This window comes from Schistocerca gregaria, chromosome 5, assembly GCF_023897955.1.
Source record: "Schistocerca gregaria isolate iqSchGreg1 chromosome 5, iqSchGreg1.2, whole genome shotgun sequence".
NCBI lineage: Eukaryota > Metazoa > Arthropoda > Insecta > Orthoptera > Acrididae > Schistocerca > Schistocerca gregaria.
In genome coordinates this window covers 171,766,978-171,794,354 of record NC_064924.1, presented here as the reverse complement: position 1 = coordinate 171,794,354, position 27,377 = coordinate 171,766,978, and the positions used below count along the sequence as shown (strand labels likewise).

Genomic DNA, 27,377 nt, shown 5'->3' with positions numbered 1-27,377 from the left:
CCTGTCGACAGCTTAGGATCTTGATTTAAGTATCATTCCTATCATTTATAGCCCGTGTTGCACCACAGCTGACTGGCCGCCATGTTTGGCTAGCACCATTTTGCCACATACATGGGGTACTTCAACCACGGATGCACACGAACAGTTTACTGACTTAGCCTTTTAGGAAATGCTTCCACCGTTGCCTCAAAGCTAATGACCGCGCCTTTTTGGACGCCAAATTAATCATTCCACATTGTAAATAACACAAACAGAAATCGAGTTACAGTTGTAGCTCATCGTCATCTTTGGCATGATGCTTCCTGTCTTCCGATTACCGCTCTCAGTCTCTTATGAAGGCTCCATCATCTCGCAAGCACAGTAACTGTAGCTTCTCTGCCTGGACCTTGAATTAGCATAGCAGCACCATGATATCGAAGACCACAACAGTAGCGTCCTAAAAGTTTTCACAAGCATCTGCATAGGAATATCCCACAGTGGAAAGTAGTGGGACAATGGCGCAAGAACACAGAACACATGATCTTTGTTCTTTCACATCAGTCTTAGCACATGCATTCGTGTCGTTATCCACATCACATTTCAACAATGTGGTAACCACACTGAATACAAAACCCCCGACCGGAGTAAGCTAATGTGTAGCTCTGACATTACAAACAGACTGGAGTTAAGTTACCGTCAAATGTGAGACAAACATCACTGAAGAAGCATATGCTATGTTGTCTCCTGGAAATCTCAATGGCTGCATAAACAGCTACTAAAGCACAAACTATTCTACTGAAGGGCCAAATTGTGGTCACAGTCATATACAGAGAATCAGTACATAACATACCCGACAGTCTCAAAGATTTTTGGCCAGGAAGCCATTCTAGGTTTCGGTTTCTAGGTCCGTGGCTCTGTTCATTTGGTGTACCAAACCATACCTTCCATGGACTTAGACGCTCCCTGGAAAAATAACTGTATACTTTTGAAAGACATTTAAGTTGTACAACAGATCATTCCACACATGATAAAGACATCAGCTGTCTCTTGGTTTTGAGGGCCCCCTCGATACAGTCCCGTCAACGAAGGAACATTAGGGGAAAAATCATGTGGTCACAAACTTTTGTACAGTGGTAGGAAGGAGTGTCCTGAACAACATACTAAAAGTCACGATCTATAGAGTGAGCGTCACTTTCTTACGTTTTACTTGAGTATCTCGAAAACCAGAAAACCACGGATTCCAAGTACGAAATTAAACTACATTTTTGCTCTAGGACTAATAGTTCTCGCGTTGCAAAGCGTGGAAAAATTGCAGATTAGTAAAAATAGTGTTTTAATGGTATAGAATTCTAAATGAAGTGAGTGGTAAGGTTCGCTGTGGAAGGGGCGGTGTAACTTGGTGAAACACCCTGTAGTTGATTTTTGTAATGTAGTGCATCAAACAGAGTGGGGAATCGCCTGCTCGTATTTCAGTCTGCAGACCTATGAAGGAGGGAGGTGCATGACCGCAATCTGGCGATCTCACGTTTCTAACCTCCATCCCCCCTCCGTCTTTCAAACCTGTTACACCCCCATACCCCAGTTTATCCCTTAATACGGTTCTACTGTACATAGAAGCGGTACACACATTTAATTTTTGTTCTTAAGTCACTTCATTTAATAACGTACATTAATTTTGCACCATTAAAACATCATTTTTAACAATCTGCGATTGTTCCATACCCTGCAACGCGGACACTATTAGTCCTAGAGAAAAAAAATGAATTGACCTTTTATTAGGAAATTCAATGTAATTTAATTTTGCACTGGGAAACATTTTCGCTAAAAGCCGCGAGTTTCGAGGTATTCAATAAAAACATTAAAAGTGCGACTTAAACGCGTCCACAGCTCCATGCTCACACTCCTCCGGTCAGGATTTTTAGTACGTTCTTCTGGACACTCCATCCTATCAGACAGTACAAAAATACGAGTTAAACGAATTTTTCCCCTATTCGACCTTTTCTTGGTCTTCGTTGACTGGGCTAACATGCTTCGCACTTTGAGAGTTGTCGAAAGCAGACGTAGAACGTATAGTCGTAGAAGAATACAATGTTAGTATAAGTACATAAGATGCAGCCAGTCACTTTTTTTGAACATTCGTTTGATACTCTATGAACCGGTTTTCGAATGTTTTCAGGTTCAGCTTCACATGGTTTTCTGGAAGTTGCATCACTATTTCTAGCATAATGCTGGATGCTGGCTCTGTGACAAGAAGATGGAACACGCTTTAATGTATCACCATGACTATTGTTATCTGTTGATATGGATGCAAAATGTAGCCTTTTACTTACTGCTACAGTATGGGCGGCTTTTTTCGCTAGTGTCCATCTGTGTGTTTCCATTTTAATGACCAGTTGGTACATCACTTCACACACTGCGTGTCGCGGTAGGTAAAAAAGCAACCCAATGCCAGTAGCCTCTCCTCTGAGTGATATGCGGGGTAACCTTCCTGTCGGTAACAATTCCCCCAGCTCTTGTCCACTGGAGGTACATCCTCCCACCAGCCATCACCACGCAACCTATAGAATGCACTGGGCGTGGTTTGGGCATCAATGACAGTTGGCCCAACACCACACATGTCAAAATCAGCACTGCCTTCCATTGATGGACCTTCACGCATAATATGCCTATGATATTACGTACTGTAGTATGCTGGTCCATGTTCTGCTTATGGCTGGGCAGTAAGCAGCATTTAGTGTTATGTTTATAAATTGGCAGGAAGTTATAACATGATTTTAGTAACATGAAGATGGTAACGACATATAAAATAAATGAAAACAGTGTTTGAGTATGTGTTGTTTTCTATAAAACTTCACATTTCATTTAAGCATACTATTTACATAATACTGTACTTATAAGTCCCACCATAGAGAATATAATTCCAAGGATATTTGTAGGTCGTGAGTGAAGATAAGGATCATAATAAATGTTTAGGAAATAGGAAGATGTTTCTAAAAATCATCTGGAAGTGCCTGTTTAATGTCTCGAATAATTTCTGTCCTTTTGGTATAATGTAGCTGTCCTCGTCACACAACTCTAATTTAATCTTTTCTCCTTGATTTCCTTTTCGACAATTGCAGAGGAACTCCTCCATCAGGCGCGAGTATGAACGATTTTGCAGAAAACTGGAGGCCGGTTTTCGTCCTATCGCAGATGTCGACGTTAAACTTCGACAATATGTGTACAAGGCCCAACTTAACTTGTAGAAGAGCGAAGTCCATTCCTGGAAAGAAAAACAATTGCTTGATTAGCAAAGATAAAGTAATAAAAACAATACGAACGGGCCGTAAATATCTCGGACACTACCAAGAAAAGAACTTTGTTCTTCGGACGCATTTGTAGAATGGAAGAAGGGTGAGCTTAACATTGGATACTACAGGTTCGTGCGAGCGATAACACCAAAGTACGATGACAACAGCAGTTACAATGAGAACTGGAAACAGTTAAAATACTGGAAACAGAAATTTACAACAAGGTAACTCTCATGTCGAAAATCACGCTGTCACAGGTTTCCAGGACAGAATTAGATCCAGGACGAAAAGATAATTGACAGAGGAGCGAAAAGGTGTAAAATGTGGGAATACAGTACAAGGATAAAGCGGAAAGAAATGAAACACATTCGACTTAATGCGGTGCACAGGTGGTCAAAATGAATATAAGAAGAAGAATAAGAAAAGATAAAGTAATTGGCAGTTTACTCCAATAACTGCAATAATTTTTCCACCAGTTGAAGTCCAGTAAAAACCCATATCCATAAACTTAAGATTTTACAGTTAACATTGAAATAATGCTATAGATAGCACTGTACATAAAGAAAGAAGGAAGAGAGATGTGGTTGTTTCAAGGTACAATAACGACGAAGAGGCTGAAAAAAGAAGGAAAGAAGCTATGAAGGAAGACTGGGGTTTAACATCTAATTGATGGCTAGGTCATTAGAGGCGGAGCAAAATCTCGGATTGGAAAATGACGGGAAGGAATTCGGATGGTCCCTTTCAAAGTACCCATTCTGCTATTTCCTTGAGAAATTTTTGGAAATCGCAGAACAAATTTGGGTGGCCAGATGGGGAGCTCAACGCCCCTTTTCCCGAATACGAGCGAGTCCATTGTACACTATGCAACAAAGCTAAAGATCAAGTTTTCGCAACCTCATGATTATCTCTCATTGCGGAACGTATGTTTGAAATTTGTCTTTAAGTTGTCTACAAGTTTCCTCTGTAATGGTTCAAAAGCTTAGCGCCCTGCGGCGTCACCCTCGTGCTCGGTATGGCTTCAAACAGCAAAGTGCCTGCATATGCGAAGAAAAGGTCACAACTCAGAAATTCATGTGAGGTGTAAGGTGGGTTAATGATTTCATGAAGGCACCAAATTTCACCACGATTCTCCCCAACTCCTCCGTGGACGTGTGCACGATGGGAAGGTCGTCACACCCCCAAATTTCACCCCAGCTTCTGACGCCTCTGCGATTGAGGTCCGAACCGCTACATCCAATGTTGAAATCACTCGGTTTTCTTGTGGGTAGCAGGGGAAAACATTTCATATAGATCTCCCCTGAGAATCGACACGAAAAGGCTTCGAGAGGGGGGCGGTGATGGCACGATGGGTTTCAGTGAAACCACCCTATTCTTGGGGCGTCGATTCCCACACATTTCGTTATCGGAAACGACAGTTTGCAGTGCGGCGAGCCAAAGGACGACGTTCTTGATAACTTCCGACATTGCTGCCACCCCCTCGGTGTTTCATCCCGACTCTAAAGACATCGTGGGACTGCAACCACACCGAACCTGATCGTACACATTTGGAGTGTAGTACGACCCCAATTTTTGCTACTGTATGCAAGGTGGAATCACCGTTCAAAAACATTCGACTAAATCCGAACGTGATCTGAAGCAGCAAAGAGTTTTTGTGCTTTATCAGCCCTCCCGTCGCGTGATCACGAGCAGGGTGCGTCGTAATCGGCGAATGGTCCCTGTAAGACCTTGCAGTTCGGCAAACCCCTTGCTGCTACCCACGCATCTTTGTTGAGCAGTTTACACCCACATCTATATCTACATCTACATCCATACTCCTCAAGCCACCTGACGGTGTGTAGCGGAGGATACCTTGAGTACGTCTATCGGTTCTCCCTTCTATTCCAGTCTCGTATTGTTCGTGGAAAGAAGGATTGTCGGTATGCCTCTGTGTGCGCTCTAATCTCTATGATTTTATCCCCATGGTCTCTTCGCGAGACATGCGTAGGAGGGAGCAATATACTGCTTGACTCCTCGATGAAGGTATGTTCTCTAAACTTCAACAAAAGCCCGTACCGAGCTACTGAGCTGCTCTCCTGCAGAGTCTTCCACTGGAGTCTATCTATAATCTCCGTATCGCTTTCGCGATTACTAAATGATCCTGTAACGAAGCGCGCTGATCTCCGTTGGATCTTCTCTATCTCTTCTATCAACCACAAGTGTACTGTAACTACTTCCTTTGTTTTCGGATTGCATTTCCTTAGGATTTTTCCAATGAATCTCAGTCTGGCATCTGCTTTACCGACCATCAACTTTATGTGATCATTCCATTTTAAATCACTCCTAATGCGTACTCCTAGATGATTTATGGAATTAACTGCTTCCAGTTGCTGACCTGCTACATTGCAGCTAAATGATAAGGGATCTTTCTTTCTATGCATTCGCAAGCACATTACACTTGTCTACATTGAGATTTAATTGCCATTCCCTGCACCATGCGTCAATTCACTGCAGATCCTCCTGCATTTCAGTACAGTTTTCCGCTGTTACAACCTGTCGATATACCACAGCATCATGCGCAAAAAGCCTCAATAAACTTCCGATGTTATCCACTAGGTCATTTATGTATATAGTGAATAGCAACGGTCCTATGACACTCCCCTGCGGCACACCTGAAATCACTCTTACTTCAGAAGACTTTTCTCCTTTGAGAATGACATGCTGCGTTCTGTTATCTAAGAACTTTTCAATCCAATCACACAATTGGTCTGATAGTCCATATATTCTTACTTTGTTCATTAAACGACAGTGGAGAACTATATCGAACGCCTTGCGGAAGTCAATAAACACGGCATCTTCCTGGGAACCCATGTCTATGGCCTTCTGAGTCTCGTGGACGAATAGCGCGAGCTGGGTTTCACACGATCGTCTTTTTCGAAAACCATGCTGATTCCCTACAGAGTAGATTTCTAGTCTCCAGAAAAGTAATTATACTCGAAAAATGAACCTGTCAGAAACTTCGACAACCCTTCAGCCTTGCGGCTGTTCTAGCGCCTGAAGGAAGGCAAACTGCACCTAACGGGTGTTGAAGGGGTTAACTAACCCTCAGGCGTTACAGGAATCGTGAGGCTGACAGGTGCTCAACAAAGATGCGTGGGTGGTACTGAAGGTGTTGCCGACTTGGTGTTCTTAGTGGGACCCTTTGCCGTCTTATTGACGCACATGTTAGTTAGTGTTGCACCTCCACCTTCCCCTCCCCGTGATCACGCCAAAGGGGGGACCGAAACAGGAGGGCTGAAAAAGCACAAACATTCTCCTGCTGCACTACGAACTGTTGTTTTCAGCCAGGATATTTGTAGAGCTCAACACCCCAAGGATTCGTTTCGTTGAGGCCCTTTATACCACACCCTGAGGGCTTTTGGTGTCAATTCTGAGCGATGATACGTCTGACATGCTTTCCTCGCCCAATCATAAGAAAACAGCGTGATTTAACGCTTCTATAGCACAGGAGGTCCTTGGTGCCGTTGGGCAGAATTATCGTGAAATCTGGTGGGAATGTGGCATCATTAGCCTACTTTACACCTGAGCTCTTGCATTTTTTTCTCGAGTATTGAAAGCTTTCTTTGAAGAGTTGTCGAGCCCCAGTGCGGCGACGCAGCGCGCCACACTTTTGCATTTTACAGACGAATATTTTACGCACATTTGAACCAAATTTAAAACTTACGCTTTTAAATGTGACACAGTTACGTAGTTTCGTAAAAGTGGTCCTTTAATTCTGTTGCGCAGTGTAGTTGGCTTTCACTCCATTACTTTGGTTTACTTCTCTATAAGAGACTATCCGTTCAGTTCGATCACCTCCGTAGGTGAGTGGACAGCGCGGTCGATAGCCATGAGAATGACCTGGGTTCGATTCAACTAATTGCCAAAGATTTTTCCTTGGTGATAGGAGTGGTATGGAATGCACTGCGCCTCGTGAAATCAACTGAGGAGCTGCTTGACCGAATAGTAGCGGTTCCAAGGTAAAGAAACCCAACAACGGCCTGGTGAGCTGTGTGCTGACGTCTCCATACCGCATCAGTCGACGCCATCGACAGAGGAATGCGGGATTTTATCTTATCTTCTTCATCCATTCCGTTCAACTAATCTTTTAACTCCCTTGTTCTCTCAGACAGAATTATGTCATCGATGACTCTTAAAGCTTTTATTTCGTCTCTGTGTACTTTAATTCCTTTCCAAATTTTTGTTTGTTTTCAATTATTCGCAGTACAAACACAGCTTCGCTAATATTTCAACGCCAGATCTCTCAATAACTCAGACTTTTCCCACTAAAACTACATAGAAATCTGCTCCCATCTTCTGTAACTATGTGTTAGTAATCTGGTGTTATACATACAAAACCAAGAGAGCCGTGCAAAACTTTCTAAAAAAATGCTCTGAGTACTTAACTGTTGAGGTCATCAGTCTCCTAGAACTTAGAACTACTTAAACCTAACTAAGGACATCACACACATCCATGCCCGAAGCAGGATTCGAACCTGCGACCGTAGCGGTCACGTGGTTCCAGACTGTAGCGCCCAGAACCGCTCGGCCACCACGGCCGGCCAACTGTTTCCCCTCTCGGTAGTTTCACCTTGGCTACCCGGAGCCTGGTCTTTTCCGATCATACGTTCTCGTGGTCTCAGGTGCCTGCTACCATGTACATTAGCTACATTCCTGCCTAACCCTTCTACAGTACTGCGAAATGAACATCTAGCTTCTCGAGCACCGTTACACGACCTCGTTCAAACTGAGTGAGGTGCTCATCATGGCGTCTTTGTCGCCTTAAAGGCATTCTTAACTAACATCATCTCACCACGTCCAATCCCAAAGGTAACTACGCGTCACAGCGTGAACTTAAAGCAAACCTGATTTGCACCCTAATAATGGCGCTACTACCGCCACTCTTACATAACTGGCGCGAAATTTGAACATACGCCATCTTTCAGATGTAGAAACACGCCTGCCAACTTTCGTTCATGTCGTACAACTCCTTCTTAGAGTTGTGACTTTTCTCTGTCAGTTTATATGATGATTTCATTTCATACTCTCTCTCTCTCTCTCTCTCTCTCAACTGCCCAATACTAAGTACAAATATCATTGAATAGGATGACCATTTATGGAAACACTTGTAAAGTTATAATATATACGTTTATGATTATTGCTTACACAATGTCTATTTTCGCAACAGTCGCAAATGTATGTAAAAATGTAGGCTAAATACTACGAAAGAAAGCCCTTATTGTGTCGTGTTTTCTGTATGGTTGACAAAACACGCAAGAACGAAATATACACTTGACACAAGATGCAGACAACTATGAAAAGTGACGAGATGTCGAGCAAAGACAAAATGAGAGATCGATTGCAAACTTATAAACTTGTAGCGATTTTTTTTCAGAGAAAGCGTCGTGGATCAATAATTAAAAGCATGTGTGGAACGAATTTTGATGAATTTAGTACAACTGAAACTCACCATGAAGAAAAAGAAGTGTGCTCTTTTCATACTTGGGTGAGAGGAGCGCTAGACACTGGTTCTTGGTTCAACCCTAGGCAGGGACAAATAATTTCCCTCGTCCCACCCCCTCCTGGACGGTCCCAGCTTCACTCATCGTGCTATCAAACTGAGTACCGGGGATCTTTCCGCGGGTAAAAGGCGGACGAGTCGATCGGCTCACCAAACTCCCCTCCTAGTACCGTGGCGAACCTAATGCCGCACTGTTCCTGCAGTCGTGCCAGGAGCTCGTTAGCAGGTTGAGCGCCACAAGCTTTACTTTTCTTTACCTGCCTAGTCGTGTCTAAATAACGTGGAAATGTAGTAATACGCAGGGAATTAGAAAAGTAAGTTGCACATTTTTACGACAGGCCAATGTTGCACTACGCTTCAAAGGCACACACATATGTGACACTACTTCTCAATACACTCACCAAGACTCCGTTAACAGAGGTAGGCACGCTCTACCAGTCTACATCTACATCTACATAGACACTCCGTATGCCACCGTACGGTGTGCGGCGTAGGGTATCCTATACGACTACTTGTCATTTCCCTTCCTGTTCTACTCATAAATAGAGCGACGGAAAAACGACTGTCTGTACGCCTCCGAATTATTATTATTTATTTAGCGTATGGCAGTGCACATCATTTTACGCTTCTTACAAAAGTTTAAACAAAGATATACATAAAAACACAATAAAACATGCTGATATTGGGCAGTACAATTAAATAGAGACATCAAGATTGTACACTCCTGGAAATGGAAAAAGAACACATTGACACCGGTGTGTCAGACCCGCCATACTTGCTCCGGACACTGCGAGAGGGCTGTACAAGCAATGATCACACGCACGGCACAGCGGACACACCAGGAACCGCGGTGTTGGCCGTCGAATGGCGCTAGCTGCGCAGCATTTGTGCACCGCCGCCGTCAGTGTCAGCCAGTTTGCCTTGGCATACGGAGCTCCATCGCAGTCCTTAACACTGGTAGCATGCCGCGACAGCGTGGACGTGAACCGTATGTGCAGTTGACGGACTTTGTTCGAGGACGTATAGTGGGCATGCGGGAGGCCGGGTGGACGTACGGCCGAATTGCTCAACACGTGGGGTGTGAGGTCTATACAGTACATCAATGTTGTCGCCAGTAGTCGGCGGAAGGTGCACGTGCCCGTCGACCTGGGACCGGACCGCAGCGACGCACGGATGCACGCCAAGACCGTAGGATCCTACGTAGTGCCGTAGGGGACCGCACCGCCACTTCCCAGCAAATTAGGGACACTGTTGCTCCTGGGGTATCGGCGAGGACCATTCGCAACCGTCTCCATGAAGCTGGGCTACGGTCCCGCACACCGTTAGGCCGTCTTCCGCTCACGCCCCAACATCGTGCAGCCCGCCTCCAGTGGTGTCGCGACAGGCGTGAATGGAGGGACGAATGGAGGCGTGTCGCCTTCAGCGATGCGAGTCGCTTCTGCCTTGGTGCCAATGATGGTCGTATGCGTGTTTGGCGCCGTGCAGGTGAGCGCCACAATCAGGACTGCATACGACCGAGGCTCACAGGGCCAACACCCGGCATCATGGTGTGGGGAGCTTTCTCCTACACTGGCCATACACCGCTGGTGATCGTCGAGGGGACACTGAATAGTGCACGGTACATCCAAACCGTCATCGAACCCATCGTTCTACCATTCCTAGACCGGCAAGGGAACTTGCTGTTCCAACAGGACAATGCACGTCCGCATGTATCCCGTGCCACCCAACGTGCTCTAGAAGGTGTAAGTCAACTACCCTGGCCACCAAGATCTCCGGATCTGTCCCCCATTGAGCATGTTTGGGACTGGATGAAGCGTCGTTTCACGCGGTCTGCACGTCCAGCACGAACGCTGGTCCAACTGAGGCGCCAGGTGGAAATGGCATGGCAAGCCGTTCCACAGGACTACATCCAGCATCTCTACGATCGTCTCCATGGGAGAATAGCAGCCTGCATTGCTGCGAAAGGTGGATATACACTGTACTAGTGCCGATATTGTGCATGCTCTGTTGCCTGTGTCTATGTGCCTGTGGTTCTGTCAGTGTGATCATGTGATGTATCTGACCCCAGGAATGCGTCAATAAAGTTTCCCCTTCCTGGGACAATGAATTCACGGTCTTCTTATTTCAATTTCCAGGAGTGTATATGGTCAATACAATTAAATACAAACATCAAGATTATATATAAAATCTTTTGCGGCGTCTGAAAATCACTGAACGTGTCACTGTATGCTCTTCTGTCGCACTCTTGGACGATGTGGCGGATGGTCTGTCTATTGGCTCCGCAGTCACAGTTGGGAGTTGGTGTTTTTCCCCATTTTTAAAGGGTATCTGCACATCTTCCGTGATTTGTCCGTACTCTGTTAAGGGATGGCCATATTTTACGTGGTAGTTCATATCCAGGCGGTCTCTCAGTGAGGCAGGGGAGGGCTTGACAGTGCTCAGGGCACACCTCTAGCCATTGTTCCCTCCAGGTTTTTATTGCATCAAAGTTTATACTTTGCAATTCCTTGATGTTACCTTTGATGGGTGTCTAGAGCGAAGTTTGTCTCTTTCCAGGTCAGGAACGTTGCAGCGTGTAGGGAGCTGGGCGTTGTCGAGTATCTTCCTATATTCTTCCCTCGTAGGTCCGCAGGTGGTATTTGGCTTAGAATTGGCAGCCAGTGTGTTGGGGTTGATCTCATAGTTCCACTGACAATTCGGATAGTGCTATTCAGCTGCACGACGATTTTTTTTTCTGTCACCACTGTTCATCCAGACCGCAGCGCAGTACTAAGCGGGCGAGTAGACCACTCAGAGTGCCGACATGTGTAGTGTGTCAGCCGAGGGGCCCCCAAGCAGGAGAATTTATTCCCCGTCTTTAGTTTGGCTGCAGTATTTTCCAGATGTCGTTTATAAGTGAGCGCTCAGTCCAAAGTGACTCCAAGGTACTTCGGATGGTCATTAGATCGGAGCCGATTTCCCTCGAGACGAATGAGCCCTAATTTCTCGTATCTTATCTTCGTGACCCTTACGCGCGATGTATGTTGGCGGCAGCAGAATCGTTCGGCAGTCAGCTTCAGATGACGGCTCTCTAAATTTTCTCAACAGTGTTCTCGAAAAGATCGTCGCCTTCCCTCCAGCGATTCCCATTTGAGTTCTCGAAGCATCTCCATAACACTTACATGTTATTCGAACCTACCGGTAACAAATGTGGCCGCCTGCCTCTGAATTGCTGCGATGCCTTCCTTGAATCCGACTTGGTACGGATCCCAAATACTCCAGCAGTACTCAAGAGCAGCTCGCAGCAGCATCCTGCTTTACAAATGAACCACTCTTTCCCAAAATTCTTCCAGTAAACCGAAGTCGACCATTTGCCTTCTCTACCGCTGTTTTCACATGCTCGTTCCGTCTCATATCGCTTTGCAACGTTACACCCAGATATTTAAATGTCTGTGTCAATCAGGACACTATTAATACTGCACCCGGACGTAAGAGGCTTGTTTTTCCTCCTCATCCGCATGAACTTACATTTTTCCGCATTCAGGGCCAGCTGCCACTCTTCACAACAACTGGAAATTTTGTCTAAGTCGCCTTGTATCTTCCTACAGTCAATCAACTTCGATACCTTACCGTACACCATGGCGTCATCAGCAACCAACCGCAGATTGTTGCCCACCCTGTCCGCCAAATCACTTACGTATATAGAGAACAACAGTTCCTTGCCTATAGAAATCCGTTTCATGGTCATGGAGCCATTCGAGAGCCGCAGTGTGAACGTCTTCATCGTTTGGAATTCTTTTTCGCACCAGATGTTCCTTCTGCTAGCCGAAAAGCTGAAAATTGCACGGTGCAAGATTGGAACATCCCGATTGGCATCACCCACGTCTGTGGGGCCTTGGTCAGTGGTTAGCACCATGGCTGGACGAGACATTGCATTTGGTTCGCATACCTCTAGAATTCCACTTTGAATCTGTGTGTAGTTTAGATATTTTGACCACAAGAGTCGTACTGCAATGTGTGCTTCGACTTTGGAGTGCCTTTCCAGTACAATCGCACACTGTGCTTCACCTGTTATCCGTACCATAGCAGATCTGTGTCTGCAGGAAACTCGCAACATGTACACCCTTACAACAATGTGCAAATCTTGTCGGGTTATGGTCTTACGGCCGGGTACACCAACCACGATCCAAATTTAACTGCGGTAAAGTCTGCCACATTCAACACAAAATTCTGGTGTGCTGACCTCCATCAAAGTTAAACGAGGGAATTGACCGCATTTAAATTTGACGGTGGCTCTTGAGCGGCTCTCTCGAGATGACGGGTTTTATAAGCGCGCGGTATTAAGATGGCGGAGTGCTGCGATTTACTGAGATAGACTCAAGACATCGTATACAATACCATTCAATTGAAATGAACCCAGAAAGTGTATTAATTTATGAATCAAACAAACCAGGAGTAGAATTAAATTGCTCCTTCACATGTGTTAACAAGGGGACCACATGACAATCGGATTTTTGTAATTTTTTTTATATTTATGGTACGAGAAGTTCAAAACTCGAATGTACCTGCCGCAAAAGCAGTTCGATGCATATCTCAAAAAATATCGAGTAAAATTGACTTCTACACTTTTTTTTCTCGACAGGTAATGTAGCTGCGCGGTATTATGCTTGCGCATTGCGTGGAGGACCAAGCTTCAATTCCAGAGGGGTTCAAATTTTTAAACAAAGAGACATGTTCTTTGAGCATTCAAGTGAAGCCTAAAATACAAAAACATTCAAAAATGATCAGTAGCTCTTAACTGCACAAGATGTTTTGTTTGCAATGAAAATTGTATTTTTCTGTTTCGTTTCAAGTTACAAATAAGAAGACGTGCATTTTTAATAAAAATCGCTATTAATTGTGTTAATTAGCATATACTTGATGAATTTTATATTTAAATGACGTACTTATTCGAACTCACCGGAAAGAAACGAAAGAGATAATGACAGAAGTGAGACTCTGCACATTTCTTCTTTTGTTATCAAGATCTTATGCATTCCCACCGACCAATTCGAGAAGTACCTCCATCTCGTACTTCGAAAACTTTGGTGTTCTTCTTTTGTTTTCCATTTCACTAAATATAAACTAAAGAACTGGTAACGAAGTATAAACACACTTCTCCTTGTTGACAAAAGTGAGAGCATGTGAGACGCCACTCACCAGCGATTGTCTAGAAAATTTATGTCTATAGGTGGCTACTTGAAAATTCATATTTTTGCGCCTTCAATTGCAACACATGGTGTTAACCACTGGCAAATGCACGGTTGGCTGACGACGGTTTGCTGACTGGCAATTAACTTTGCTGCATCTCAGAGACATTTTAAACACGATTTCCTTTTAATCGTGATCAAGGGACTTTGATTATCTTGCCTCTTGACCGAGGCTGGTGCTCTCAAGCATTAGTGTTGGGTGGACAGTCTATGTATTACTTTCTGAAGTCCCTGATTATAAGGAAAGTGAACACAGAACTCGTTTTGAAGATAGCCTGGTGGATTATACAGAATTAGTGAGCGTGGTTCCACATAAAGAAAACACAATACGTACTGACCTATGCAGTTTCTCGGGCCGTCCCCAAAAGGAAGGTAGGCCCACGGGTGTATCTTCATCTTCTTCGAGAACCTCTCAGGGTCGAAGCGCTCAGGGTCTGGAAAGAACACAGGGTCACGGTGCATCCCGTACACAGATATCATCAGCGGTGTGCCCTTCTGAATCGTGACGTCGCTATCTGGTATCTTGTAGTCCACACAAGCTTTACGGTTCAGGACTGGCACTACCGGGTACTTCCTCAGTGTCTCTGCAATCAAAGATTGTAGGTATCAGAAAGGAAACTGACTTAATCAATAAAATAAATTTTCACATTTTGCAACCTGCTGTACTGTATGCTACCTGTATGACCGAAGTCAATAAATCGCAAGCAAATTAGTGGTTCTCGATCAGCAGACACAGTATAAGGGGCAGTAAAATAAAAGCGAAACAGATGGAAAAAGTAAGTAAACTGGTTATCATTTCAAAACTAATCGCCATAACTGTTAATGTTTTTATCCTACTATGAGACAAGACGATCAGCCCTTTATGGAAAAATGTTTGCGGTTGCCTAGGGAACCATAATCGTACCCAGGCGTGCACCTCTAGGTCCAGAGCAATTAGGTGGCCACGAAAGTCTTTCTTCAGTGGTCAAAACATATGGAAATCGCTTGGGGAGTGATGGAGACTGTGTGGAGGACGTGTGACGGCTTCCCAGCGAAACTTCTGCAGCGTAATCGATACAAACTTGGCAACATATGGGCTCGCCCACATCCTCCGTATAGTACCGATCCCTCCCAATGCGATTTCCCTATCTTTGGAGCCCTGAAGAAAGACATTCGTGGCCGTCGATTTGCTTCAGACGGAGAAGTGTACGCCTGGGTACAATCGTGATCCCGTCGGGAACTGCTAACATTTTTCCATGAAGGCATTAATCGTATTGTCTCAGGAAGTGGGACAAATGTATTAACACTTATGGCGATTACTTTGGAAATAATAGATAGTTTATTTATTTTTTTTCCATACGTCTCGTATTAATTTGACTGTTCCTTATACAACACAAAAGTCCCCCCAAACAATTTTACACAGATGGATTTCTCCATATCACATAACAAAAATCTTAAAAATCCTTCTTCTGACCATGTTTGTTTATACAGACCACGACTTTTTGCTCCTCACTCTTCACCGTCAAAAACAGATTGGTAAATCCTCCGTACTGGCCCAATTTTTGTTTTCATTGTACCCTCATGGTCATTACGCGAGATAAACGCCTCATAATTGGTTTTACATAATCCTCATGCCTTGTTTATTTTAGCATTTCCAGTTCTGTGAGCCGCAAGATTTATTCCGAAACTTCACGTCTCAGTGTAACGAAGATACAGTAGCTGATGCCTGACATCATAAAGAGAAGTGAGGTACGGACAGTAAAAGTCGCTAGGAGCATACGTAGCGAGAGAAATTGTGTGAACTGAATAGTGTTGTAGTCTGGCCGCTGTGATAGACTATAAAGGGATTACTCTCCTGCCAAAGCTCCGAAGCTCACATTTTCATTCATTATTTCATTATTTGTTACTGCAGTGCAATTCATATTTTGTTGACAATGATGGGGGAAACCGCTCAACACTATGGTGTCGCCACATAGTCAAAACTTTGTTGAAGCATCACGTTTTTGGAAACTAACTGAGTAACGAAGTAGAACTGAATCACTTCGTGTGTAATCGACTTCGCGCCGAATGATCGTTGAGCGAAGTAGTTCCTAATACCCAGTGCAGTTGCTGAGCTACAAGCCAAACAGTACAGTCGTTAAGCAGTAAACCTGCTATGGAATTAGTGTGCATCCAAAGACGCGACTCTTCGTGCAGTGGATATAAATCTGCTGAAAATATTATATGGGCCATATACAACATAAAACATTTGTAATATATGTGAAGGAGCGTGCAAAAATGCAAATCCAGCCCGGACATTAGACCACCGGCTGTTTATAGGAAGGATGGCTGCAGTTTAACTTAGCATCTGCATCGGTATCACAACAAGGCATGACTGCAGCAAATATCGACGTTTGTTAAAAGAAGGGTGCCAAAAGGGCGTGTGGTCGATATGGTACTACTGGCTGAATCCTGCAGCTAGTTGGGAACGTTTTGCAATCTGAATACGTCATGGGGTCTACTGTATGAATATATTGAATCTACTACTACCATTGCTAGTATGGTATGGTATTGTATCCGCCCTTTTTATTGCTCATGAGAAACACACTTTAATGTTGTACCAGCATACAGCGAGACCTTCGGAGATGGTGGTCCAGAATGCTGTAAACACTGGTACCTCTAATAGCTGGTAGCACGCACTCTTGCATTGATGCACACCTATATTCAGCGTGGCATACTATCCACAAGTTCATCATGGCACTGTTGGTCCATATTGTCCAACTACTCAACGGCGACTCGGCGTAGATCCCTCAGAGTGGTTGGTGGATCACGTCGTCCGTAAACAGCCCTTTTCTGCCTATCTCAGGAAAGTTCGTTAGGGTTCGTGGCTGGAGAACATTTTGGCCACTCTAGTCGAGCGATGTCGTTATCCTGGAGGAAGTCATTCACAAGATGTGCAAGATGGGGGCGCGAGATGTCATCCATGGAGACGAATGTCTCACGAATATGCTGCCGATATGGTTGCGCTATCGGTCGGAAGATGGCATTCACGTGTCGTATAGCCGTTACGGCGCCTTCCATGAGCACCATCGGCGTAAGTCGGCCCCACATAATACCACCCCAAAACATCAGGGAACCTCCATTTGCTGCACTCGCTGGATAGTGTATCTAAGGCGTTCAGCCTGATCAGGTTGCATCCGAACACGAATGCCTGGTAGAAGGAATGTGCGACACTCATTGGTGAAGAGAACGTGATGCCAATCCTGAGCGGTTCATTCGGCATGTTGTTGGGCCCACATGTACCGTGCTGCATGGTTTCGTGGTTGCAAAGCCTATAGCGCACAGTTTGAGTCTAACACGACGTCCTGTGCCTGCACGAAAAGCATTATTCAACATAGTGGCGTTGCTGTCAGGGTTCCTACTAGCCATAATCCGTAGGTAGCGGTCATCCACTGCATAGTAGTCCTTGGGCGGCCTGAGCGAGGCATGTCATCGACAGTTCCTGTCTCTATGTATCTCGTCCATGTCCGAACAACGTCGCTTTGGTTCACGCCTGGACACTTTCCTTATTGAGAGCCCTTCCTGGGACAAAGTAACAAAGTGGACGCGATCGAACCACGGTGCTGACCGTGTAAGCAAAGTTGAACTACAGGCAACACGAGCTGTGTATCTCCTTCCTGGTGGAATTGGAAGGGGTTTATTTCAATAACTGATGATGAGGGATCGTAGACGGGTCCGCCAAATGTCGGGGGGTTTTAACAAAAATGCTTTTACTTGTTCACTTTCCCTACTGGATTGGGTCGTTGGCTCTGGTTGAAGGCCTGTTATGAGACCCAAACTGTTAATTAAAACTGCCCCTTCACTAATTTTGGTTAATATTTAATAACTAAATAGTGTTCAGATAACTGATCACTACAAAACAAACAACGATGGCATTGAACACATTTATTGAAAAATAATCTTCCTAACATCAAACTGAACAATGACATACATTTATAAGTGATAAAATCAAGCTAGTAATGGCAATGGCTCTTAAATTACAAAACTAGCTCTTAAGGTCGGATAACCCATCAGTACTTGTTATTTTTTACTCTCTGCCCTTGTGAGATGGCATAAAATATGTCAGACAAACGTACTTCAATTACCAAATTGTCAATAAGAGCGTGGCTGGAAAACTGAGGTCTGCTAATCACAGGCGTGCGCAATATCGGATTAAATGCCGAAGCTGAGCATCGCGTTACCAAATGCAGCGTCGTGGACAGGTCAGCAGGCTGCCGATGGCGTCTGCGTCGTCGAGGAGCCTCAATTCTAACAAAAATGAATTTATTTTCGCGAACAGGCTTCCTGTTCGTAAACTTCTATTCAAAAGCTAATACTGCTTTCTTTCCAATCGTCTCGCACTCGTTAAGACGGGACTCACCAGCCCAAAAGCGGAATCCAGTAACATCTTTGATAAAGTGTGGCTCAAGGAAATTGCTCTGCTCCTGTCTGCTTCCTGTGAGACAGTATTCCCAACCGTAATTAGCGGAATCAGCCTGGCTCTAACAGTAAAACACGACAGTCCCCATAACTGAATAATACACTCCTGGAAATTGAAATAAGAACACCATGAAATCATTGTCCCAGGAAGGGGAAACTTTATTGACACATTCCTGGGGTCAGATACATCACATGATCACACTGACAGAACCACAGGCACATAGACACGGGCAACAGAGCATGCACAATGTCGGCACTAGTACAGTGTATATCCACCTTTCGCAGCAATGCAGGCTGCTATTCTCCCATTGGAGACGATCGTAGAGATGCTGGATGTAGTCCTGTGGAACGGCTTGCCATGTCATTTCCACCTGGAGCCTCAGTTGGACCGGCGTTCGTGCTGGACGTGCAGACCGCGTGAGACGACGCTTCATCCAGTCCCAAACATGCTCAATGGGGGACAGATCCGGAGATCTTGCTGGCCAGGGTAGTTGACTTACTCCTTCTAGAGCACGTTGGGTGGCACGGGATACACGCGGAAGTGCATTGTCCTGTTGGAACAGCAAGTTCCCTTGCTGGTCTAGGAATGGTAGAACGATGGGTTCGATGACGGTTTGGATGTACCGTGCACTATTCAGTGTCCCCTCGACGATCACCAGAGGTGTGCGGCCAGTGTAGGAGATCGCTCCCCACACCATGATGCCGGGTGTTGGCCCTGTGTGCCTCGGTCGTATGCAGTCCTGATTGTGACGCTCACCTGCACGGCGCCAAACACGCATACGACCATCATTGGCACCAAGGCAAAAGCGACTCTCATCGCTGAAGACGACACGTCTCCATTCGTCCCTCCATTCACGCCTGTCGCGACACCACTGGAGACAGGCTGCACGATGTTGGGGCGTGAGCGGAAGACGGCCTAACGGTGTGCGGGACCGTAGCCCAGCTTCATGGAGACGGTTGCGAATGGTCCTCGCCGATACCCCAGGAGCAACAGTGTCCCTAATTTGCTGGGAAGTGGCGGTGCGGTCCCCTACGGCACTGCGTAGGATCCTACGGTCTTGGCGTGCATCCGTGCTTCGCTGCGGTCCGGTCCCAGGAAGCCGGGCACGTGCACCTTCCGCCGACCACTGGCGACAACATCGATGTACTGTGGAGACCTCACGCCCCACGTGTTGAGCAATTCGGCGGTACGTCCACCCGGCCTCCCGCATGCCCACTATACGACCTCGCTCAAAGTCCGTCAACTGCACATACGGTTCACGTACACGCTGTCGCGGCATGCTACCAGCGTTAAAGACTGCGATGGAGCTCCGTATGTCACGGCAGACTGGCTGACACTGACGGCGGCGGTGCACAAATGCTGCGCAGCTAGCGCCATTCGACGGCCAACACCGCGGTTCCTGGTGTGTCCGCTGTGCCGTGCGTGTGATCATTGCTTGTACAGCCCTCTCGCAGTGTCCGGAGCAAGTATGGTGGGTCTGACACACCGGTGTCAATGTGTTCCTTTTTCCATTTCCAGGAGTGTAATTTCAGTTGCAGCTGGCAGACTTATTCAAAGTCCTGCACAGCCCACTGAAAAGAACTTACTCTCCTACAGCAGAGCCGAAAGCACGACGTCCGCTCGCTACAGGAGCTAAGACGCTTCTCTCCGATAACAGCCCCAAAAGCTTCCCTCTGCAAAAATCAGCACCCCCACGCTATTTTTCGAGCTGGCCAATCTCGTGGCTCTAGACCAGCACAGTTCGCTCTCACTATTATTTCTTGGCTTCTTCCAGTCGATCAAAACATTCCGCGCCTTACTGCGCCTAGAATGTTCTGGAAAAAAAACTGAAACTCTGTTCAAAATTGAACCCACTAATCGTGTCTCTCTGTTCGCCCTCGCGCGGGAAAAGGTCATTGCACTAGCCTAACCGCGTTTCTTAGGAAGCCCCAGAAAACGTTAATACTCGTGGGAAGGCTCCCTTAGGCGGCAGCTGATTTCGACATAGCGGCGTCGGCGTAACGCCCAGCGCCACCGAGGCACCGTCCTTCGAAGGCCTGTTTCTGATGTCCGCGCACTGAGTGCCTACCTGCTCCGGCGGCGCGTCTCTCCCAGTGGTTTTTTTGCAGTTTTCCACATTCCACTACGTGTGGAATGTGCTGAACTGATTCCGAAGTTCTGCCTCAGAAGATACACACTATGCAAACGTTTCATACACTTTCTCATATACGCACGCAGAATTTACTCTATACCGGTGGAAGATAGTGTAAAATTTTACGAATGTGCTACAATTTGGCCTTTTGACTTACAAGGGTATTAATCGTAGCTTAATTCAGTTTATTAATTTTAAGTGTGTAAATTGAACCGGAACGGAAGAGAAACAAAGCATTTTCGATGTGGTGTTACAGACGAATGTTGAAAATTAGGTGAACTTTTAAGGTAAGGAATGAGGAGGCTCTGCACAGAACCGAAGAGGGAAGGAATATGTGGAAAACACTGGCAAGGAGAAGGGACAGGATAATAGGACATCTGTTAAGACATCAGGGAATGACTTCCATGGTACTAGAGGGAGCTGTGAGGCCGAAAACTGCAGAGCAAGACAGAGATCGGAATACATCCAGCAAATAATTGAGTACGTAGGTTGCAAGTGCTACTCTGAGATGGAGAGGTTGGCATAGGAGACGAATTTGTGGCGGGCCGCATCAAACCAGTCAGAAGACTGAAGACCCAAAAATATTTGAACTGTTTCAGTATATTTAAACTGTGCAATTAATCATTTAATATTGTGAAGAAAAGAAAATTGAGGATGTAACAGATGACGGTCAGTTTGGCATTAGGAAAGGTAAAGGCACGACAGAGGCAAATCTGACGTTGCTGTTGATAACGGAAGTAAGACTAAAGAAAAATTAAGACACGTTTATAGGTTTTTTTTGGCCTGAAAAAAGCGTTCGACAATGTCAAATGGGGCAAGATGTTTGGGTTTCTGAGAAAAACAGGGGTAAGTCATAGTGAGATACGGGTAATACACTATACGTTCAAGAGCCAAGAGGAAATAACAAGAATGGATGACCAAGAACGAAGTGCTCGGATTAAAAAGGGTGTAAGATAGTGCTGTAGTCTTTCACCCCTACCGATCAGTCTGTACATCGAAGAAGCAATGATGGAAATAAAAGGAAGGTTCAGGAGTGGGATTAAAATTCAAGGTGAAACGATATCAATGATACAATTCGCTGATGGCATTGCTATTCTGAGTGAAAGTGATGAAGAATTACATGATCTGCAGAATGGAATGAACAATCTAATGAGTACAGAATACGAACTGAGAGTAAATCGAAGAAAGACGAAAGTAACGAGAAGTGGCAGAAGTGAGAACAGCGAGAAACTTAACATCAGGACTGAAGGTCACGAAGTAGATGAAGTTCAGGAATTCTGCTACATAGGCAGCTAAATAACCAATGACGGACGGAGCGAGGAGGACATCAAAAGCAGACTAGCATTAGCAGAAGCGGCATTCCTGGCAAGAGAAGTTTACAAGTATCCAACATAGGCCTTAATTTGGGGAAGAAACTTCTGAGAACGTACGTCTGGAGTACAACATTGTATGGTAGTGAAACATGGACTGTGGGAAAACCGGAACGGAAGAGAATCGAAGAATTTGACATATGGTGCTACTAACGAATGTTGAAAATTATGTGGACTGATAAGGAATGAAGAGGTTCTGCGCAGAATCGGAGAGGAAAGCAATATATGGAAAGCAATGATAAGGAGAAAGGACAGCATGATAGAACACCTGCTAAGACATGAGGGAATGACTTCCACGGAACTAGGGGGAGCTGTAGAGGGCAAAAACTGTAAAGGAAGACAGGGATTGGAATAGATCCAGCAAATAGTTGAGGACGTAGATTGCAAGTTCTATTGTGTGATGAAGAGGTTGGCACAGGAGACGAATTCGTGGCGGGCCGCATCAAACCAGTCAGAAGACTGATCACGCAAAAAACAAAACAAAAAAAGAAGATTGTGAGGAATAAAGTAAAACGAAAAAAATAAAAATGATGGTAGCAGCGAGAATCGAAACGGAGCCAGTGAATTGCCAGTTAGCTCGCATTACCACTCGGCCTTGGTGCAGTTACAACACATCCTCAAGAATCTCTCATACTATACGGTTGCACAATATGTTACATACACTTTTAAAGAAAGCTACTGACCTGGTGCTGTGAGCAACATAGCAAATACGCCAGATGGGATGACGTCACATCAGGGCATGTGCATAAAACAGACAGCTGCATCCTTTTTTTGAGTTGTTCGCATGGGGGGTGACCAACATTTCAGCACCCGCCTCTGCCGGCCGGTGTGGCCGAGCGGTTGTAGGCGCTTCAGTCTGGAACCGCGCAACCGGTACGGTCGCAGGTTAAAATCCTGCCTCGGGCATGGATGTGTGTGATGTCCTTAGGTTAGTTAGGTTTAAATAGTTCTAAGTTCTAGGGGACTGATGACCTCAGATGTTAAGTCCCATAGTGCTCAGAGCCATTTGAACCATTAGAACCCGCCTCTGATTTCTATTTATTGGGGAAAGAGCGCTACAGAACATTTTTTCGTTTGCTTTATTTGCATACCAGCATTCTTTCGAAGAGAAATGGCGATGTTTTAGTGCGGTTACCGTCTCGCATTAGAAGACAAAAATGGCTGATTTTAGTGGAATATCTGGGTCGCATTCGAAGAGAAATGGCACAATTTTAGTGCGATATTTACAGAGTACTGTAGCACATTAGCACATGCTAACTGGCCGCCACTGCTCTATACGCAGACAAATTGGCTACACTGCTCCAGTTCTTTGAACTGGCGGGAGGGAGGGGGGGGGGGGGGGGAGGGTGTAAGGTGAATAGGAGACTGATGGTCTTAGCTGTTTGGTCTCCTTAAACACTCTATCATAAACAGGTAACCAGAGGTCTATGAAACAGAAGTGCAGGTTGCCATTTTTCGTAGTAACTGGGAGTGCTGTGATGATCTAGAGAGTATGCAACTTTCTCCACACAATCTATTTGGAGTCAAGGTGCCCGTTACGAACAACATCACAAACGCCCCAAGCAGAGTGGTGCGCTAATAAGGCAGGTAGGGGAAAACCTGGAGTGGTACATAGATCAACGGCGTTGGGTTCTTGTCAACGACGAGTGGGGCCTTTGTCTGTAGCTTGATGATTGTCCTAGAATCGTGAAGAGGTGCCAAACAACAAAGCACGTTATAGGCGTGTTATCCCATACGTGCCACACCTACAACGTGCTGACATGAGGAAAGTTTCCAACCGATTTCTCATACACAAACAGCAGTTGACCTGCATTGCCTGGCGAAAAGTTGTTGTGATGCCTCGTGTAAGGAGGAGAAATGCGTACCATTAAGTTTCCGACTTAGATAAAGGTAGGATTGTAGCCTATTACGATTGCGGTTTATCGTATCGCGACGTTGCTGCTCGCATTGGTCGAGATCCAATGACTGTTAGCAGAATATGGAATCGGTGGATTCAGGAGGGTAATACGAAACGCCGTGCTGGATCCCAAAGGCCTCGTATCACTAGCAGTCGACATGACAGGCGTCTTATCAGCATGACTGTAACGGATTATGCAGCCACATCTCGATCTTTCAGTCAACAGATGGGGACGTTTACAACAACCATCTGCACGAACAGTTCGACGACGTTTGCAGTAGCATGGACCATCAGCTCGGAGACTATAGTTTACCCTTGATACTGTATCACAGACAGGAGGGCCTTCGATTGTGTACTCAACGACGAACCTGAGTGCACGAATGGCAAAAAGTCATATTTTAAGATGAATCCAGGTTATGTTTACAGCATCATGATGGTTGCATCCGAGTTTGGTGACATCGCGGTGAACGCACATTGGAAGCGTATATTCGTCATCGCCATACTGGCGTATCACCTGGCGTGATGGTATGTGGTGCCATTAGTTACACGTCTCGGTCACCTCTTGTTCGGATTGACAGCCTCTTGAACAGTGGACGTTACATTTCAGATGTGTTACGACCCGTGGCTCTACCCTTCATTCGATCCCTGCGAAACCCTACATTTCAGCAGGATAATGCACGAGCGCATGTTTGCACGTCCTGTACGGGCCTTTCTGGATACAGAAAATGTTCGACTGCTGCCCTGGCTAGCACATTCTCCAGATCTCTGCCCAATTGAAAACGTCTGGTCAATGGTGGCGGAGCAACTGGCTCGTCATAATACGCCAGTCACAACTCTTGATGAACTGTGGTATCGTGTTGAAGCTGCATGGGCAGCTGTACCTGTACACGCCATCCAAGCTCTGTTTGACTCAATGCCCAGGCGTATCAAGGCCGTTTTTACCGACAGAGGTGGTTGTTCCGAGTACTGATTTATCAGGATGTATGCACCCAAATTGCGTGAAACTGTAATCACATGTCAGTTCTAGTATAATATATTTGTCCAATGAATACCCGTTTTTCATCTGCATTTCTTGTTGGTTTAGCAATTTTAACGGCCAGTAGTGTAACTGTTGGAAATCTGTGTCTCAAGCCTGTGACCGGACTATTCAAATGGTTCAAATGGCTCTGAGCACTATGGGACTCAACTGCTGTGGTCATCAGTCCCCTAGAACTTAGAACTACTTAACCCTAACTAACCTAAGGACATCACACACATCCATGCCCGAGGCAGGATTCGAACCTGCGACCGTAGCAGTCGCACGGTTCCGGACTGCGCGCCTAGAACTGCGACACCAGACCGGACTATTGACCTAACTATAGGTAGAGTATGATCTATCTCCGTGCACCATTAGGAAGGAGATGTTGGTGCTCCCATTGCCTCTCCGCCTGCCGCCTTTTACCCCCTAGAAACACACGCTGTACTCATTTGGTAACAGGATGACTGGACCTGCGGCTATCCTATAGGGACTACAATGACGAAACACCCCAGCCTTATCCAGATAAAATTCAGGATCTCCAGGGATGGAGTCTGTAACACTTCCCTCATGTTAAAAAAGGGTGCAGCGCGTATTTTTACTAAACCGACTGTACAAGCTAGAGTTGTGTTTGGAGATGTGCGAATCCGTCACACCTCGCCAAGAGCGTCTGTAGAGGTCTGCCACCAGGCGTCTCCTATAGATGATGATCTTTTCGCAGCAGTTGATAGTACCAGGTCGTGGACTCCTTGATTCGTTGAGATGTCAAAGTACTCTTAACTGAAAGTTGTGGGACAGCGAGGAACTTGATTTCAGTAATGAACACTTCACGTAAATTTCAGGGATGCCAGCTGTCTGCAGTTCCTGCCGGAGCACAGTATCACCACAGCACTTAAATGCGTTAGTGCCTAATAAAATGTTACGATATGCAATGATTCCCAATCAGCACATTCACGTCCGATGTAATAATTACGATTGTCAACATTGCCGCGGCCGTTTTTGCTATCTTTTGATTGTGAGTTTGCCTTTATCTGATGATAATTAAGATATTAGTCAGCAGTTTGTGAGACCCATGATCCACACGCAATAGTTCGCTTGGGCCGTCGCCACGAGACACTCTAAGCAGTGCCCTACTGTAAATACCACATGCACGCTGGTGATCTCCAGTTGCATCTAAGTGCAAAAAGAATAAACCCGAACATAGCTCTCAATATCGACCCGTGTCGATATTGGGGCGCAGGATATAGAACCCATCCTAAAGTCATGCGGTACTAGAGTCATTGCCCAAAAATTGGGAACCCTACAGTCATTAACCCTGAATGGGACAAATATCATCTTCTCTTTTGCAGCAAAGAGTCTAGGAGTGATAACAGTCGAAAATCTAAATTGGACTGAGCATGTAACTGCAATGTGCAAGAAGTATCAGCATGTCTCCATGCCTTACAAAAATGTACAAAGCGCTTCCCTCTTGACAAGAAAAACAAATTTGAACGAATACTTATACTTCCAATTATTGGTTACAGCGATGTTATTCTACAAGATGTTTCTCTGCATAGCTCACGGGGCCTGAAAATGATTCGCTATTTGCGTGATGTTCAACTCTTTGATCATATTTCACCGTCATGTGAACAGCTACCTTGAATGCAGGCGGGCAGGCGTGGAGATTTCAGTACCCTCTGTCTTCTCTAATGTCTTACCGACGTATACTGTTCCCCATATCTCTCCTCGACCTTAACGCTCTTGTCTGTACAACATGGCAGAAACAAAATCGTGTGTGTCACACTGTCCGGAACCGCGCTGTTGCTACGGTCGTAGGTTCGAATCCTGCCTCGGGTATGGATGTGTGTGATGTCCTTAGTTAGGTTTAAGTAGTTCTAAGTTCTAGGGGACTGACGACCTCAGATGTTAAGTCCCATAGTGCTCAGAGCCATTTGAACCTTTTTTTTTCTGTCACGCTCCGTCGATTAGCCACTTTCTGGAAGTGCTTCTCAGCAGCAGGTACGCGACTCTGCAATAATATTCCGCATTGTGTCAGAGAACTGAATAACACATCCAGCTTTAGAAGACAGTTAATGGCATATCTACTAAAGCAACAGGAACGATTCCCATTGTCCCTGTACACACTGGTTGCCTTTGTACATCCTTCTTTCCTGCCAAATCTTCCTCGTTTCCCAATACTCTTAGCTTAAATTTGTTTTCCTCAGTTGTCGTTATATCAGAAAACATCTATTTTGTACACTTAAAAATTCTTTATGCACTTTGTGATCAAAAGTACCTGGACACCCCTAAAATATACGTTTTATATTAGATGCATTGTGCTGCCACCTACTGCCTGGTACTCCATATCAGCGACCTCAGTAGTCATTAGACATCGTGAGAGAGCAGAATGGGGAGGTCGGCGGAACTGACGGACTTCGAACGTGGTCCGGTAATTGGGTGTCGCTTGTGTATAGGTCTGTACGCGAGATTTCTACACCCCTAAACGTCCATAGG

General features: G+C 45.4%; 1 protein-coding gene across 2 annotated transcripts in view; it reads right to left on the bottom strand.

Moving 5' to 3' along the window:
- Positions 1-2,813: 2,813 nt before the first annotated feature.
- LOC126272520 (cytochrome P450 6k1-like) overlaps positions 2,814-27,377 on the bottom strand; it is an 87,498-nt gene continuing 62,934 nt past the window's right edge. Inside the window, exons 6-7 of one of the 2 annotated variants that reach the window (XM_049975428.1) lie at positions 14,372-14,617; positions 2,814-3,241 (exon numbers count right to left, since the gene is read on the bottom strand). In XM_049975428.1, the coding sequence (XP_049831385.1) occupies positions 3,060-3,241; positions 14,372-14,617 (428 nt within the window). In that variant the 3' untranslated portion in view covers positions 2,814-3,059. The remainder of the gene's footprint in view (positions 3,242-14,371; positions 14,618-27,377) is intronic. The other variant, XM_049975426.1, reaches the window with a different exon arrangement.